Source organism: Schistocerca cancellata, chromosome 4 (assembly GCF_023864275.1).
Source record: "Schistocerca cancellata isolate TAMUIC-IGC-003103 chromosome 4, iqSchCanc2.1, whole genome shotgun sequence".
NCBI lineage: Eukaryota > Metazoa > Arthropoda > Insecta > Orthoptera > Acrididae > Schistocerca > Schistocerca cancellata.
This window is the reverse complement of record NC_064629.1, coordinates 407,949,871-407,967,146: the sequence shown is the minus strand read 5'-3', so window position 1 is coordinate 407,967,146 and position 17,276 is coordinate 407,949,871. Positions and strand designations below refer to the sequence as shown.

The window sequence follows — 17,276 nt, the reverse complement described above, 5'->3', positions numbered from 1 at the left end:
TGACAAGCCCCATTCACTGTCGACCAGATTTGTGGTGAATGGGTATTGCCAGTGCTATCTGTTACCGTTGTCACGCCTTGCAACATCTAAAGTGCCGTTAGCTTTCTTCTGGTCTTACTACCATTAAACATATCAGTGCCAAAGTCCATTACTTAAACAGGGCAAGTGTGTTGCGAATGCTTCCTCTTCTCTAGAGTCTTCTGTGCCTTTGTGTGAGTTGCTGCCCACACCCTCAAAGGTTGTTAGTGTAGTCTTCCCTTCTGGGCCTTGACCTTCCAGGTGGCCTTCATGCAGCTGCATCAGTTCTTGCTTAACATCTCGCAACCAATTTTGAGATGGCATCTGAGTTAGCCTCTTACCCAGCCACCTCATTTCTCTGGAAACAGTGACCTGAAACTTCTGCTTATGTTTTCCCATCATCAAGTGTAATCCTTCAATGCACCTTTCACTGAGTGGAAGGTTCTTGTGGCTGTTTCCTTTCCCCGATTAAACTCCTGGCCATGATTCCATCTGTAATAAATTTCTTAAACGCTTCAGTCCTCCACAGTACCTCTTGGTGATGCTGCTTGTTTAGTTGACTTCATTTGGGTTCCTGGCCATGTAGGTATCCTCGGTAATGTACTTGATCATCTGACTGGGGGTGACCACTTTCTCCCTATTATGTGACCCCTCCAGAGGCGGATTTGCGGCCTTACATAAAATGTTTTTGCTCAATAGTGGGCTGACCCTCTAATAAACTACATGCCATCACAGATACTTCCATCATGTGACGTTCTCTCTCTCCCTCCTCCCCCCCCCCCAGCAGGTATCTACTATCCTTAGCCATCCTCGTAATGGCTACAAAGGTTGATTCATGGATCCTTACTCCAGAATCAGCCGCCTCTATTTGTAGTTGCAGGGCTCCCCTCACAACGATCCATATTTTGCTGGACTGCGCTCACCTTTTCACCCTTAATACTAATTATGCCCTCCCACATTATCTTGGGCGTTAGAGGACGACACTTATATGGTTAAATCTGCCCTCGGTTTTCTTCGCGAAAGCGGTTTCTCAGTTCAGACCCTTATATTTTCCTCTGTAACTGGAGTCAGCGTAGGGATTGGTTATGGAGGCCTTGATGTCGCCTCCACACTGGCCAAGTTTTCCTCTCGTCTTCGTTAAATTTTGTGTGGTCAGTTGTGAAACATTTTCTCCTTTTTTCTTCTTCCCCTGATATTGTCACACTGTCGTGATCATAGTATGGTGAGGGTGTCAGGACGGGTCGGTGGCGGTGCTGGTGCCCCACTGTGCGTTGCGTTTCTGGGGGCGCCCCTGCTCTGTTCCCACCCACTCCCCCTTGTGTTCTTTTCTGTCTGCCATCCTGATGTCCATTTTCCATCTGTTGGCTCGTTATCCTTCCCCTTGCCTGGACACAGCTGTTTTTTCCTCCCTTGATTTCTGCTGTCTTAGATCACAGGTCAAATGACGAAGCTGTTCGGTCTCCCAACAACCAACACTGCTGCCGCTGTTCTATTATTGTGGTCATTTGTCGAAAGTTAAAGTGGAACGAAAACATATTCGTGACGTTGTTTTCCCAAGACAGTTGTATGGGAGTCATGTCTGAAGATGTTCATCAAGAACTGTTCCTGTGCACTGTGTGTTGACACTTCGAAACTATTTGTACGTTGTGAAAGTGTAGTGGGTCCATACTGTTAGAATAAGAACTCATGAGCCATCTTGAAGCTGTAGAAAAGTTTCTAGCACTTACAGATTGCTTCTTCCAGCCAGTGTCTTTTCAAGAATGGCTCGCACGCAATTTCCATAGGGGATGATACAAAACGCGTTAATTTTAGTCGAATTTATTTCATGTTCAAAGATTTTCAGAGGTTTCTGGAGTCCTGTTACACCCATTACGCTTGTTAACTTGAAAGCTAATATGAAATGTTGCCAAGTAAGTTAATTCACCGTTATAGAAATTATTTTCCAGCTCCTAAGAGAGCGTTTTTGACTTATACATGGTTCTCCACTAATTGTAGTCGGTATACTTCGTTTATCAAATATGAGTATTGTATTGTGTATTAAACCGGGGACCTAGAAACGACGGAGGGCTTCGTCCTGTCATAGCCCTCAGTGGTTCACAACAGGCCACAGCAGTCCAGCCGCCCTACACCGGACCCAGGGTTATTGTGCGGTTCGCCCCCCCCCCTCCCCCCAGCCACGAACGTCTCATACCAGACGAGTGTAAACAAAAATATTTGTGTGATAGAGTAATCATGGTGTATGCTTACGTGGAGACAGTGTTTGTGCAGCAATCGCCGACATTGTGTAACTGAGGCGGAATAAGGGAACCATAAGCATTCGCAGAGGCAGATGGAAAACCACCTTAAAACCATCCACAGGCTGGTCAGCACACCGGACCTCGACACGAATCCGCCGTGAACCGGCACTCCTTCCCGCTCGGAAAGCATCGCCTTAGACCGCACGGCTAGCTGGACGGGCAGACCAAATGTACCTTCCACTGTCGCCAGCAAGCTGGATTGGGAATTTAGTTTCCTGGTAGCGCGGCTCTCGTGGGCTCAAATAAAAACGCTGCCAAATGCTCTCCACTAGTTAATTGGAACTGAGGGAGACGTGGACTGTTCGAGTAGCCCAGACATCCTGTCTTACCAAACTGACGATGCAAACGACAAATGTTTTTTCACTATTAGCGGGCGCAATACCAAAACACCGATGAAAGATACGCTGAACTGCAGTCAAACCTTTTTGGAAATTGTAGCAAAGAAAAAGCCTTTCGTTTAGCGGTCGTCATCCTTCCGACTGAATGTGTAGGAAACATTTGAGTGGACTGGAATCTCGCGGCAGTTACAGATAATTATAGACTGCAATTGTCTATTCACGTTTATTCCCAGAATATGTTTGGTGTGGTGTCATTTCTCCTACCCTTGTCTTCAAGTTTTGAACTGCGAAGACTACCTCCATTGTGGTAGTCTTATATTGCGTCGACGAGACTTCAATATTGATTAGGCTAGCTTGGTTTACCTGACAGGAAGGTACGTTAAGAGCATTCGGTACTGTTCGTCTCTATCTAGAAAACACGTAGATTAGATTTATTTATCTAGGTAGCCTCATAAACGTAAATTTTAGTTTGATTGGAAAGAACGGACTAAGATTATGCGTTAACCTACTGAGGGTAAACTAGAATCATCTTTTTGCAGAAAGAGATTCAGGTCGAGGTGAGCAGACCAGTTGCGCTTTCTAAGGACGACCCTGTGAGCACCGAAATTCGTGCAGACCTTAAACGCCAGGAGGTTGATGTCCTCAAGCAGAACCTGGCTCAAACTTCCCTCCGCAATGGTGCAACACCTGAGAAAAAGGTAAAAATTGATATTCGTTCCAAATTAAGGTATGCTTTCTTAAATATTACTCAGCATTGCATAACTCATTGTTAAACAGGAAAATAATTATGTGCTAAGAGTTTAGTGCTAATTCTGTTACTTGTAAGTATCTATAACGTATTCTATGAACGTGCCCCCACGTACTTAAATTTCACAAACAAAATAATTCACTATGCCAGAAACCTCAATGATAGCAGTTTCATCTATTCGTACTCGGTTTCAAACCTCTGGATAGTAATAAATCGTGTGTGTGTGTGTGTGTGTGTGTGTGTGTGTGTGTGTGTGTGTGTGTGCTATCTGTAATTTTATGTTGGGGAAAATGATCAAAAGTTTTTGTTGCTGCAAACTGAGCTGCTTAGAGGCACTGACAGCTTTCTTAACAATGGGTAAAAGTCATTTCCCCCTTCAGTGTTATGGGCGTGGACATAACTGTTCTCAAATCGTAATGAATTATTTATGACGCTATTCATTAGCGAATATAAGTATTGTGACGTTGCAGTTAAAATGCCCAGGTCTTAAAAATATACCTACATAACGTCTGTGAGTGAACACGCATTCTTACTGTTCTCTTTTGTGCAATCAATACTTCCTCAGTTATGAGTTACCCCAGAAAATTATTCCATAAGACACTGGGTGGAAATACATTTACATCTACATGGATACTCTGCAAATCACATTTAAGTGCCTGGCAGAGGGTTCATCGAACCACCTTCACAATTCTCTATTATTCCATCCTCGTAAAGCGCGCGGGAAGAATGAACACCTATATCTTTCCGTACGAGCTCTGATCGTTCCTCCCTATGTAGGCCGATGTCAACAAAATATTTCCGCATTCGGAGGAGAAAGTTGGTGATTCGAATTTCGTGAGAAGATTCCGTCGAAACGAAAAACGCCTTTCTGTTAATGATGTCCATCCCAAATCCTGTATCATTTCTGTGACTCTCTCTCCAATATTTCGCGATAATACAAAACGTGCTGCCTTTCTTTGTACTCTTTCGATGTACTCATTCAGTCCTATTTGATAAGGAGCCCACACCGCGCGACAGTAGTCTAAAAGTGGACGGACAAGCGTTGTGTAGGCAGTCTCCTTAGTAGGTCTGTTAAATTTTCTAAGTGTCCTGCCAATAAAACGCAGTCTTTGGTTAGTCTTCCCCACAGCATTTTCTGTGTGCTCCTTCCAATTTAAATTCTTCGTAACTGTAATACCTAGGTATTCAGTTGAATTTGTGGCTTTTAGATTAGACTGATTTATCGTGTAACAGGAGTTTAACGAATTCCTTCTAGCAGTCATGTGGATGACCTCACACTTTTAGTTATTCAGGGTCGACTGCCACTTTTCGCACCATTCAGATATTTTGCCTAAATCATTTTGCAGTTCGTTTTAATCTTCTGATGACTTTTAGTCGATAAACGACAGCGTCATCTGCAAATAACCGAAGACGGCTGCTCAGATTGTCTCCCAAATAGTTTATATAGATAAGGAACAAAGGGCCTATAACACTACCTTTGGGGGACGCCAGAAATCACTTCTGTTTTACTCGATGACTTTCCGTAAATTACAACGAACTGCCACTTCTGACGGGAAATCACAGATCCAGTCACATAACTGAGACGATATTCCATAAGTACGCAATTTCACTACGAGATGTTTGTGTGGTACAGTGTCAAAAGCTTTCTGGAAATCCAGAAATACGGAATCGATCTGAAATCCCTTGTCAATAGCACTCAGCACTTCATGTGAATAAAGAGCTAGTTGTTTCACAGGAGCGATGTTTTCTAAACCCATGTTGACTGTGTGTTAATAGACAATTTTCTTAGAGGTAATTCATTATGTTAGAACACACATGTTCTAAAATCCTGCTGCATATCGACGTTAACGATATGGGCCTGTAATTTAGTGGCTTACTCCTACCTTTCTTGAATATTGATGTTACCTGTGCAACTTTTCAGTCTTCGGGTACTGATCTTTCGTCGAGCGAACGGTTGTATATGATTAAGTATGGGGCTACTGTATCAGCATACTCCGAAAGGAACCTAATTAGTATACAGTCTGGACCAGAAGACTTGCTTTTATCAAGTGATTAAAGTTGCTTCACTACTCAGAGGATATTTACTTCTACGTTACTCATGTTGGCAGATGTTCTTGATTCGAATTCTGGAGTATTTAATTCGTAGTCTTTTGTGTTTGACTGTTTAGTAACTCTGCTTTGACAGCACTGTCTTCTGTAGTATCTCCATTGCTATCTTGCAGAGAAGGCGTTGATTGTTTCTTGCCGCTAACGTACTTCACATGCGACCAGAATCGCTTTGGATTTTCTGCCAGGTTTCGAGACAGTTTCGTTGTGGAAACTGTTATAAGCATCTCGCATTGAAGTCCGCGCTAATTTTAGAGATTCTGTGAAAGATTGCCAATCTTGAGGATTTTGCATCTGTTTAAATTTGGCATGTTTGTTTAGTTGTTTCTGCAACATCAATTGGTTGATACATTTCTTTCAAAGTTTAGCAATTATGTAGAAGAGCAAAAGTAGCTGAACTTACTTGAGAAGCTCACTAATAAGATTCTTCCCTTTAAAGTTTTCATCAGTACACCCAACAATTTATTATACTGTACTTACTGACTCTTGCTCACGTGCTATGTAAACTACGACCATTTGTTGTACAGAAATGAATGTAATGTTTATCAAAATTTAGGGACTCAGTTTTCAGGCACTATTTATAATTCTTTGGAACATATCATTCACTAACTCTTCTGTTGCTCCTTCTAATAGTGTTTATAACACCAATATCATCTGCAAAAAGTACAAAAATTTAGCTTGTTGAGCGTTACAAGGAAGGTCATTCACCTATGTAAGGACAAGAGTGGACCAAAAATTGAATCGTTTGGCACACCCTTTGACTTAATTTTCTGCAGTCACTAAAAATTTCAATCTTTCTGAAACCCTGAATTATTCAGCACAACCTTTTGACTTCTGTTTAAGTAAAATTCAAACCATCATCCGTTATCTGCTATATTAGCAGGTCCTTTGCCTCTCCATTTTCTGTGATCCATTGCTTCCTTCTTAAGGCTGCTGTATGTTGTACCGTCCATCATGTCATCCAGTATCTGGAATCTCTTCCTTTCTCGCTACCTTTTCCCTTCTAAATAACCTTCTAAAACTGTTTTTATCAGTCCGTCATTCTTTCTTAATATATGCGCAATCCAATTTCTTTTTCTTCTCTTTATTACATGTAGTAACTGTCTTTCCTCTCCCACTTTTCTCAGTACCTCTTCATTTCTTACTCTGTCCATCCAACTTATTCTTCCCATCTTCCGCCATGTCCAGATCTCAAAAGCCTCCAGCCTTTGTCTTTTTTCCTCATAGTCAGTGTCAGCGCCATATAGAACAACACTCCATACAAGACATTTTATGAGTCTCTTTCTGAGTTCTCTGTCCAGACCGCTGCAGAAGATTCTCCTTTTCTTATAAAACGCCTCTTTGCCATTGCTATCCTTGTTTTAATTTCTGTGGTGCACTTCCAGTCGGTGTCTATCCTGCTTCCAAGATACTTAAAATTTTGCACCTGTTCTAGTGTTTCTCCATTCAGCACAATTTTTATTTCCTTATTTCCTCCTATTGCCAATACTTTTATTTGTGTTAATTTTCATTCCATATTTTTTTCCGTTAGTTGCAATGGTGTCCACCAAATCCTGTAATTCTTTTCCCCTATGTCTAGAAGGACAATGTCATCAGCAAATCTCAAGCACCCTACTCTTCTTCCTCCAATTTCTACTCCTTTGTCATCTAATGAGCATTGGTCAATCAAATTTTCCAAGTACAGGTTGAAAAGAGTAGGTGATAATCATCCTTGTCTTACTCCTTTCCCTAGTCTGATCCAATTTGTACTTTCTCCTCTCACTTCAACTGAAACTTTTTAAGGTATAATGAGTTTATAAGTCTTCTGGTTTTCCAGTCCACTCTCTTTTCTCTCATAATAGTCGCCAGCTTGTCCCAAACCACATTGTCAAATGCCTTTTCTAAATCGATGAAGCACATATATAGGTCTCTCCCTTTTTCAATAAACCTTTCTTCCAAGATTCGTAGGAGCCCTATTGCATCTCTGGTGCCCGTATTCCGTCTAAAGCCAAATTGCTCCTCGCCGAGATTCTCTTCTATTACTTTTTCAAGTCTCTTATTAATTATTCTTAACATCACTTTGGCTGCATGTGAAATGAGGCTGATTGTCCTGTGCTCGCTGCATTTCTTGGTTCCTTGTTTTTTCGGTAATGGAATCATTACTGTTGTCGAAGTCCTCAGGCCATTCACCACTGTCATATATTTTATTACATAACCTCAATATTTCTCTTATTCCATTGTGGTTCAAGTATTTTAGTATTTCTCCCGGTATTGTATCTGTACCTACTGCTTTGCCATTTTTTATTGCAGCAATGGCAGATTTTACTTCTTCCATTATGATGGTGGGTCCTTTCTCTTCATCACTTACACTGTTGTGTGATTAAAGTTCCAGAGTTTCTGGTTTGCTATTTGTGTCATATAGCTCTTTTATATATTCTTCCCATCTCTGGAGGACATCGTCACGATCTCTGTACACTACCTCTTCGTCTTTACTCAAAATTTCCATAGTAGCACTTCCTGCTCTGTTTTGTTCCCATGTCATAGTCTTTACTCTGTTGTATAGTAAGTCGTATTTTCCCTTCCTGTCCAGTTAAATTTCATCACATTCCTCTCTCAGCCATTTTTTTCCTAGCCTGCTCTGTTTCTCTTCGCAGTTCATTATTTAACATTCGGTATATTTCTTGCATCTTCAGTGTTCTTGTTTTTCAATTTTCTTCTCTCCTCCATCTTGGAAATCATTTCTTGTGTGACCCATGGTTTTTTGACCTTTCCCCTTTTACATATCCTATATTTTGCTGTCCTGCTTTAATGATTCCTTCTTTCAGCATATTCCAGTACTCGTTGGCATTATCAGGTGCTTCTTTGTCTCGTAATGTGTTTAGAAAGTCCAGAGACAGCATTTCTGTAATTTGTTCTTTGTTGAACCTTATCTTCTCTAGATCCCACTTCACCATTGTCGCCTTTTTCAGTTTTTCATTATTTCTATTTCTACCATAAGTAAGTTGTGGTCACTATTAATATCTGCACCTGGTAATGTGTGCACCTTCTTGATTCCATTCCTGTATCTTTCTTCTACCAGTATAAAATCGATTTGGTTTCTGTATTTATCCCCTGGTGATTTCCAAGTGTAGAGCCTCCTCTTATGGTTCTTGAACCATGTGTTTGCCGCTATCAGCTGCCTTTCCCTGCAGAAATCAATTAGCCATTCACCTTAGTCATTTCTCTTTCCAAGACCATGACTGCCTACTATGTTTCCCTTCTCCCACAATGGCGTTCCAGTCTCCCATTACTATTTTGCAGCATTTTTTATTTTCGTCCATTATTCTCTCTATTACATTTTACGTTTCCTCTGCAATTTGGTCGTCATGTTCTGAAGTTGGCATATACACCTGGACAATCAGTAAATCTTTTTGTGCTCCTTTCAGCCTTACACCAATAACCCGGTCATTTGCATAGTCTACATATTCCATACATTTAGCCAATTCCTTTGACATAATCATTCCTACTCCATTAATTCCTTTTACTTCTCCTCCTGAGTAGTAGAATATATATTCATCTGACTGCAACTCTCCATGTCCATTCCATCTTACCTCAGCAACTCCTACGAGGTCCATATGATTCTTTCCCATCTCTCTTTTAAGGTTTTCTAGTTTTCCTGCTTGTAGCAGAGTTCTGACATTCCAGGTACCAATTCTCGTTTTTGATTTTTTGCCTCCTTTAAAGTTGTCCCCCCCCCTCCCCCGGAGATCCGAATGGGGGACTATTTTACCTCCGGACACTGATTTAACATGAGAGGAAGCGATTTTTTTTGTGCATAAAATGGAGGCTGCATTATGCAGGGAAGATAATCTGCGGTGGTATTCCGTTGCCTTCCGCAGTTCTGGAGGCCGCCCCTAACATGGGATACAGACGCCTTTTGCAGCCGCCCGCTCCGGGTCAGACGCTGCATGAGAAGTATAGGTTGGAAAATGAGACCCCTAGCCCTCGAAACCTAATAGCGTCAGGGTCGGAAAAGAACAAGAGTTGGCCGAGGGTGGCCAGATAGGAAAGATAAGTGAGCCGTGTGTAAATCCATAAATTACACAACTTTTTTTTCTGAGGTAGTAACATGATCTACACCATTAAATGTATTGTAAAAGTCGCAACTCACAAGTCATAACCTGGCGATGCATTAAGGCTTGTACTGTTTGAATGAGCGTATAAACAGTATTGTTGAGCAACCTTTCTGGAATCCAAATGATGATAGACTAAATCGTTTCCACTTAACTGTGAAACTGGTATAGAGTACATAACATTTTCGAATATTTTGGAAAAAGATGTCGTAAGGGAACTGGACGATAATTGACTTTTCATCTTCATGAAGTGGTTAACAATGACATTTTAACCTGTGCTGGAAATATTCGGTATTGTAGTGATATATTGCATGTTACTAAGGACGTTACCTATTACGTTTAAACAATTCTTCAGAATTATTTGAAATTCGATGAACTCACATAAGCTTTAACTTTCCAGAATATTTATAATTGTCTTAATTTCAATGAAGGATGTTGGTGTTACTTCTAGTTGCTTAATGTTGTATGGAATGTAGTTTTTAATAAAGTATCTTGCTTGTTCAATTGAACCGTTTAATCCTATGTTTGCTGCTACATGTAGAAAGTGATCGTTAAAAGTACTTGCAGCTTATGAATCATCATTCATTTAGTTTAGGGACTCTTGTACATCGTCTAGCTGTCGTGTTTTCGGTGTTCGAAAATGTCCTACATACTCGTAGTTTACCTGCATTATGTCAGGAGATGCATACTAATGGGCACGTTAATGACTTTCCTTGAAATGCTATAGTTTTTTTTTTAGTATGCGGGTAATGTTGGATTGTGGCTTACTCAGGCCTTTACATGAATTTCCTCTTAAATGAGATTTTAATTCCATTATTCAGTTAACTTCTGGACAATTCTTTAGGAAAGCAACTTCGAAATATTGACATTTACTGTGGAATGAATTTGACATCTTTCTACATGTACCTCATTCTCTCTCTCTCTCTCTCTCTCTCTCTCTCTCTCTCTCTCTCTCTCTCTCTCTCTCTCTCTCTCTAACTCGAACTCGAAGCAGTTTACCTTTCCTCATTAACCAGCCTCACTCTTCAGTGTGAACCTGCCTCACGGTTGTAAGGTTTCGTGCTGTTCATTTCATTAATTGTGCAGCATGATGAAATTGTCCATTAGCAATTGTGTAAATACTGATAACTTGTACACGGTACTCAGGCTGAAACAGTGTCCTATTTTTCTGCACACGAGTTGCAAAATTGGCTACTGAAACTAACACTTGAAATTAAGAGTCTAGTTAATTTTTCCTGTCAAATTCTTTTAAGAAATCTTTATCGGAATCACAACAAATTTTCTTTGTCTGGCAGGGAGCTGAATAATGCATGTAGGTTATATATAATCTGAAAGTTTTTATGAGGGCTTTGTAGACTGTTTTAAAATTGTCAGATGTACTCTGCAGTAAAAACTCTCAAGCACATACTTCTAGGTAGCGATTAACACAACTATTAGTTAAAATATTTTACTTTATAATATATGTAAAAGTTACACAACTCCGCCCTTCTCCTTGTTAACTCTACATAAAAATTACGCATGTCTATATCTCCTGATACATAACTTCTTCCTCGATGCTTAACTTTTCCGTCTCTGTGGTTATATGGTGTTCAGAGACACACACAGAACATCTATTAATTAGGAATTTTCCACATCTTCTACGCATATCATAAGACCTATCGTTTTCAACCCTCTTATGTTCTTATGTATTACTTTTATGGAAACTATTACACGTGTTAGGGTCTTGTAATGATCTAATGTCTTTTAATACTGTCTCGTATCTGACTGTAACATAAAAAATGTGCCCCTTTTATTGCAGCTTGACAGTTCGGCCTAGACGTACTGCATTCTGATTGTAAAAGATTGTTCCACAGATTACCAAACAAGCAGCAACCAGTCGCAAAAACATGTTTTATTTATTAACCTTTGCAAATAGATTTCAACTGATTAACAGCCATAATCGGTGCTTTCAACGAATACGTGCCCTGAGTAGTAATACTGTGAAGACAGTATTACTACTCACGGCACATACTCGTTGAAAGTACCGATGATGGCTGTTAATCAGCTGCAATCGATTTGCAAAGGTCAATAAATAAAACATGATTATTTTGTAAAACGGTCGCTGCACGACTTGGGAACCACATGTAGCCCACCATTCATATGTTCCACAGATGTTTGCATCGAGATACTCCAGTACGATGACCCTTTCAGAGAAGTCATAATACTTTCTCCACTGTATATCACATAGTAACTCTTTCGCTTTATAGGCTGAATCATCTTATATGCCTTAATGATACCTTTAACTGGAAGATGTGCCTCGATATTTCTAAAACGACTTTCAGGTTTGCATTTCTGCAGGGCATGTATGATTGTGACTGCACGTCTACAGGAGTTGACCTATTTGCGGGTGTCCTGCTTCTTTCATTCACAATGCTCCAGTTTGGCAGCGATTGCCTATTCTGTATGCTTGATCGTCCGATCTTACGTTATATTGAAAATATCGTATACTGGTACTGGACAGGAGAGCGCGTCTGGATCTGTTCGGTCCCGTGGTGCGTCTTTCTGTTTGTCACCATTTAGAGGACTTGCCCTTATTTCATATTAACTTCATCACAAAGACGCACAGCACACACCAAATCCCAGACCGAAGGCAATGTCGTACCAGGCTGGGAATCTAATCAAAGACCTTGCGGCCCAGAGGTACCGCAGCTAATCAGTAGACTAAGAGTTGTGGACTTGACATAACTTTGTGTAAACGTCATCGGCTACACTTAATATTTTCTTAATCTCGCTCTTCTCTGCAAAGCTTCAGTTCTTTTTTGTAATGTTCAAGTATGTTTTCCTTTCTGCTGCTAGTGCTCCTCTTCAGTAGTATCGTGAAATTCTGTAGATTGGTGTGTCCCCATTTTCTATTGCACAAGCTTCTGGTTAGGTTCTTAGTCGAGACTTTTTTAATATTTAGCAAAATCGTTTCACATATAAAAAATTTTGAATTCATATATTACAAATTTTCTGGTATCTTTGTAAATTTGTCCCTTACGTCAAAATAATAACTGAACTTCACTAGCTGACACTTCCTTCGAACGCATTACAGTCTCTGCTTTCCTTCAAATTAAGATGAAAGTAGACAATAAAACACCGGTATTGACAAAGGACATAGAATCAACAGACTGAAAATTACTACTGAAACTTCAGTACGCGTCGAGAAACTTTCGTGAGGTAATGAATTAGTTATCCAGCTTGAAAAGCTGTTTTATATATGTGCAATTTGTTAAAATTTGCCTTATTTCGTTACGAGTAATCGTTTTAAACTACAGATCAACTGACAGCAGCTAACCTTCGTAAAGTGTGTAAATAACTCACTCTGAACAGTAGAAAGTAAGTATCTAAAAACAACAAATTTGGTTAATGATGAATTGCAACGCTTTCCTCTGTGGTCGTTACTTAGAGGGTTGATGGCCGAAATGTACATTGGGTACATTACTGCACTTAATTACCAGCCAATGTTATGGCGTTGAGCAATTTCAGGCTTGCTGGCAGTGCGCATGAACAGCAGTAAGGGTCCTCGGTGTTTGTTGCATGTGTGTGCTGAACTATGCCTGTAACTGTGTGTTAATCAGCAATAAAAGCTTTGTTGGAATTAACATACGTACAATCAAGTACACATCAAATGAACATAAGTACTTTCAGAACGCGTCCTACAGTATTTTGTGATTTCACAGATAAACAAAGGATTAAATGAAGGATTTTTCTTTCTTTGGCACTCTGCATAACGGTTCCTCAAAAAATGTGTGAAATCTTATGGGACTTAACTGCTAAGGTCGTCAGTCGCTAAGATTACACACTTAACCTAAATCATCCTATGGACACACACACACACACACACACACACACACACACACACGAGGACTCGAACCTCCGCCAGGACCAGCCACCCAGTCCATGGCTGCAGCGGCTAATTCAGTGCGGCCATAACGGTTCCTGTTGCTTACGAAGTAGACCACCACACGTCTAGTACATCTGTTAAGTACAGGTCTCCTCAGTCAATACAGACCACCTTGATGTTCCCTTTGCAGGTATACGTGCAGCCCCTACTTATTTTTTTGGCACGTACGATTTGTATAGATACTTTATTTGCTCTTCTGTTTTACGAACATATTTCTTACCCGAACATGCCCTGCAATGACAAACAGTAGCCTCCACCAGACTTGATGCCAAATATTAATTTGGCTGAAGTATATGGTGCTACTGACGAAAGCCATATCAAGAAAACGCCACATGAAGTGGTGCCATAAATCTTTAATTTTAACTGTCTCAAGTTTTGTAATATCAACGAGTAGCTATACAGCATGTCATGGTAAAGTCAGCAGTACGCATATTCAAAGATTACATTGCTGAGAGAAGATAAGTCAATGGTTACTTGCCAGTGGGTATAAAATGAAACAGCAAATGCCCGGCTTATTTACTGCGAAAATTGACTCGTGGTAATGACTTGACGCGTGTAAGTTTGACTCCTAAACACTCATAAAACGTAAGATCTCTGTACTGTTTACAAACAGAAAACAATGTCAACGGAAAACACACGTAAGCTTCATCGTTAATCTGAGCCATAAATGGCGAAGATTACGCTGATAAACCAGTAAGTCACATGACATGTTTCCATTTCATATTTAAGTTACACGCAAGATTGCGGCTTCTAAAATGGTCATATCTATAAGATAGCAACAAGTTCTTCCTCCCTTTCCAATCTGACTTGAAACTTCTGTGTAGCCACCTGTTTTGTGAAAGTGATTAAATATTTTCGAACTACCCGAACTTAAACAATGTTCAGAGTACTTACCACAGAACAGGCTGTTAAACAATGAAAAATGTTGCAGGTTCTGCAAAGGCTGTCACAGGGTAGAACTTGGGCGCAGCGCGTTTCAGCTGGAAGCTGCCGAGAGAATGCGGGAGTGTCGAGTGAAAACTGCGGAGGGGATACGAGCGCTTCGCCACATAGCGACGATTTTGACGTAGACAATATCCCTCGCTGCCCGGTCGGCGAAGGCGCGGTGAAGAAGGTGCCGAGAAGGCAGCGTCCCGAGAAGGATCACAGCGAGCGGAATGGTAAAGAGGTGCCTTCTCACCGCCACAGCCAAAAGCCGAGCAACAAGAAGCCGCTGCAGCGCAGCCCTGCGCTGCCACCGCGTCCAGCCCGCGAGGCGCTGCTCCACCCGGATCCCGAAGACAAAGTGCCACAGCCACAGCGGGTGAGCAACGTTAGATAGCCGCAAATTTGCGGCTAAATTATTTCTGTACGGTTCGCGTCTCGAGACCGGAGATAAGTTTTGCGCAGTTCTCAATGCATGCCACTCTTGCGCAAGCTTATTAATCTCCGCATAATTACGGCAAACCGAAGTCCATTTGAATGTTTACCTCATTAGAACCTTAGTGTCCCGCCACGGTTTATACCCTCCACATTTCCACCCTTTCACAATTCGAGGACTCCTTAGTGACATAAGCAGCTTTGTCAATGCATGCGTAGTTTAATCAACTTGTGCCCCAATTCTTTTTCACTGTTTACATTCATTACCTATTTTGTCTACATACAATTTCCAATATTCTTCTCACATGTCAAAAGTTTCTATTCCCTTGTATGAATTTCTAATTATCCATAGTTCACGTCTGTACAGGTCACAAGAACTACCATTTAAACGTACATTCGATGTTAACAAATTCTTCTTCAGTATCGCTGTTCTTTATATTGTCATCTGGTATATTACATCCTCGATACTTCCGCTATTAAGAATTGTTTTCCTGCTTATATATCAAAACTCCTCTCATACATGCTGTCTTATTTCCTAACGCATTTCATTTGGCATCTCCCGATTTGCTTATAAGTAACAAAACTACTGAACAAGTGCAAATCAGTCTAAGGTTGAGAACGAAGTTTCTCATACGGATAGTCATGTATAAAATTCTCAACCGCCTTACTGTGTCAATTCTAGATAAACAGTCGAGCTTTCGAAAATTTCCACTGTCGTCTTAAAGAGCAGGCAGCTGTCGTGACAGCTTTTATTTGGATTTCCTCCATGAAGGAGAGCGCTGGCTGCTGATCAAAATGCTTTTCAGCCAAAAGATGCATGGATTAGATATCTAATGGCTGGCAATAGATGGCCACTGAAGTGGGTGGTGGAACTTAGTGTCGGGAAGCCAGTAGTCCTACAGCTTGGGTGGAGGAGTGCTGGAGTGGCGTGTCTATGCTCAGTAGTCGTATGACACATCAATATGGAAAATTCATTACTTCGCAAACAAGAATCGTGATGATGCTCAGTCAAAATCCCCAGGACGTAAGTTGTACACGGCCTGTGGGAGGCACAGAAGCAAGTAGGTGGCCGGTTAGCTTCAAGCGGCGCCTGTAGTAGATCCACAGGTAGCCTGCCAGTTGTAGGTAGCAAAGTCCAGAGTATCGGACTTTGCGCGAGCAGCAGGGCGGCAGCTAGCATTAGAAGTCCGTAGGTGGAGACTAAGCGATCCATGTCGATTCGTAGACTGTCATGGACAACCCCCCCCCCCCCCCCCCCCCCAACCGCCCTGTGGGAACTGGTGGCTGGCAGACTGAGATAAACTTTGCTAAAAATGACTAGTATTTACATTGACTTTGCCTGTCCTTGTTTTCATACAGAATTGGTTCCTATTACCTAAGCCACACCTATGGCTCAGATATGCAGAACTAGTCACCTGTGCCACAGTGAATCCATCAATCTGCTCTCTCTGCTATTACGTCTCTAGCGCCTCTCCTGGGTTGCACCATTTAGTAATCGTCCCGACATCCTGGAGCTGGTACTTCACTAGCAGGTAGTTCTAATGTCCATACTATGTGATACGTTAACTGATGAGTCGGTCATAGTGTCGCTCTGATCACTGCAGGGGCAGTTCTTGTACATAGGCGATCGCCTGTATTGTCACACGTAATGTGCGGATGGTTTGAAAATGGACATTGATATCTGAAGTTAGTCACACTTGAGAATTAAATACTTCTCAAAGCAGCTTACGACAGAACTCAACCATTTAATCCAGCATACTTCACTCTTCGCAGATGTGTTTTATGAAAGTTCAAACGCAAATTCAGGTCTCAAATATTAACCACAAATTTGCCTTTTTTAAATATACATTTACGCTTAGCCATTTTACACACAAACGGGCAGTACATGCAAGTACACGGTAAAAATTCTGACTAGGATAATATTTTTATACTAACTAGTGCCATAAACAAAACTGATTTATTTGTAATGCCAACTTCTGAAACGTAACGCTTGCATGAAGAAAGATAATTTACAGCGTACTGTACTGTTCCTAGGGTGTAACTGTTTAATACTATTAGTGTGCTCAATGTGCAGAAAATTTTGTCTTATGTCAAATTTAAAAACCTAATTAAATTGTGCTTTTAGCGTATGGTATACAAAAATGACCAGTATAAATTTCATTATGGAACAGAAAATAGAAAACACCAGATTCCATCTGATTCCGAAATTTGGGGACTTCAGCCGCATAATTTCTTCTTGTTTTTCTAATATTTCGGTCGTGTATCCTGATTCCCGAGTACCGCAGTGCTCTGGAGTTGGTTGGCTCTCTGAAGCAGGCCGGAAGATACATTCCTGAAATCCCCCCAGGGGGTCCACAACTCTTTTGTGTATACGTGCATAGCGAGCACGGGACG

At 41.0% G+C, this 17,276-nt stretch overlaps 1 protein-coding gene across 1 annotated transcript in view; it reads left to right on the top strand.

Moving 5' to 3' along the window:
• Window positions 1–14,687, top strand: part of LOC126184227 (uncharacterized) — a 79,693-nt gene extending 65,006 nt beyond the window's left edge. Inside the window, exons 4-6 of the mRNA XM_049926596.1 lie at window positions 3,193–3,351; window positions 14,455–14,623; window positions 14,665–14,687. Coding sequence (XP_049782553.1) covers window positions 3,193–3,351; window positions 14,455–14,623; window positions 14,665–14,687 — 351 coding nt within the window. The remainder of the gene's footprint in view (window positions 1–3,192; window positions 3,352–14,454; window positions 14,624–14,664) is intronic.
• Window positions 14,688–17,276: the final 2,589 nt, after the last annotated feature.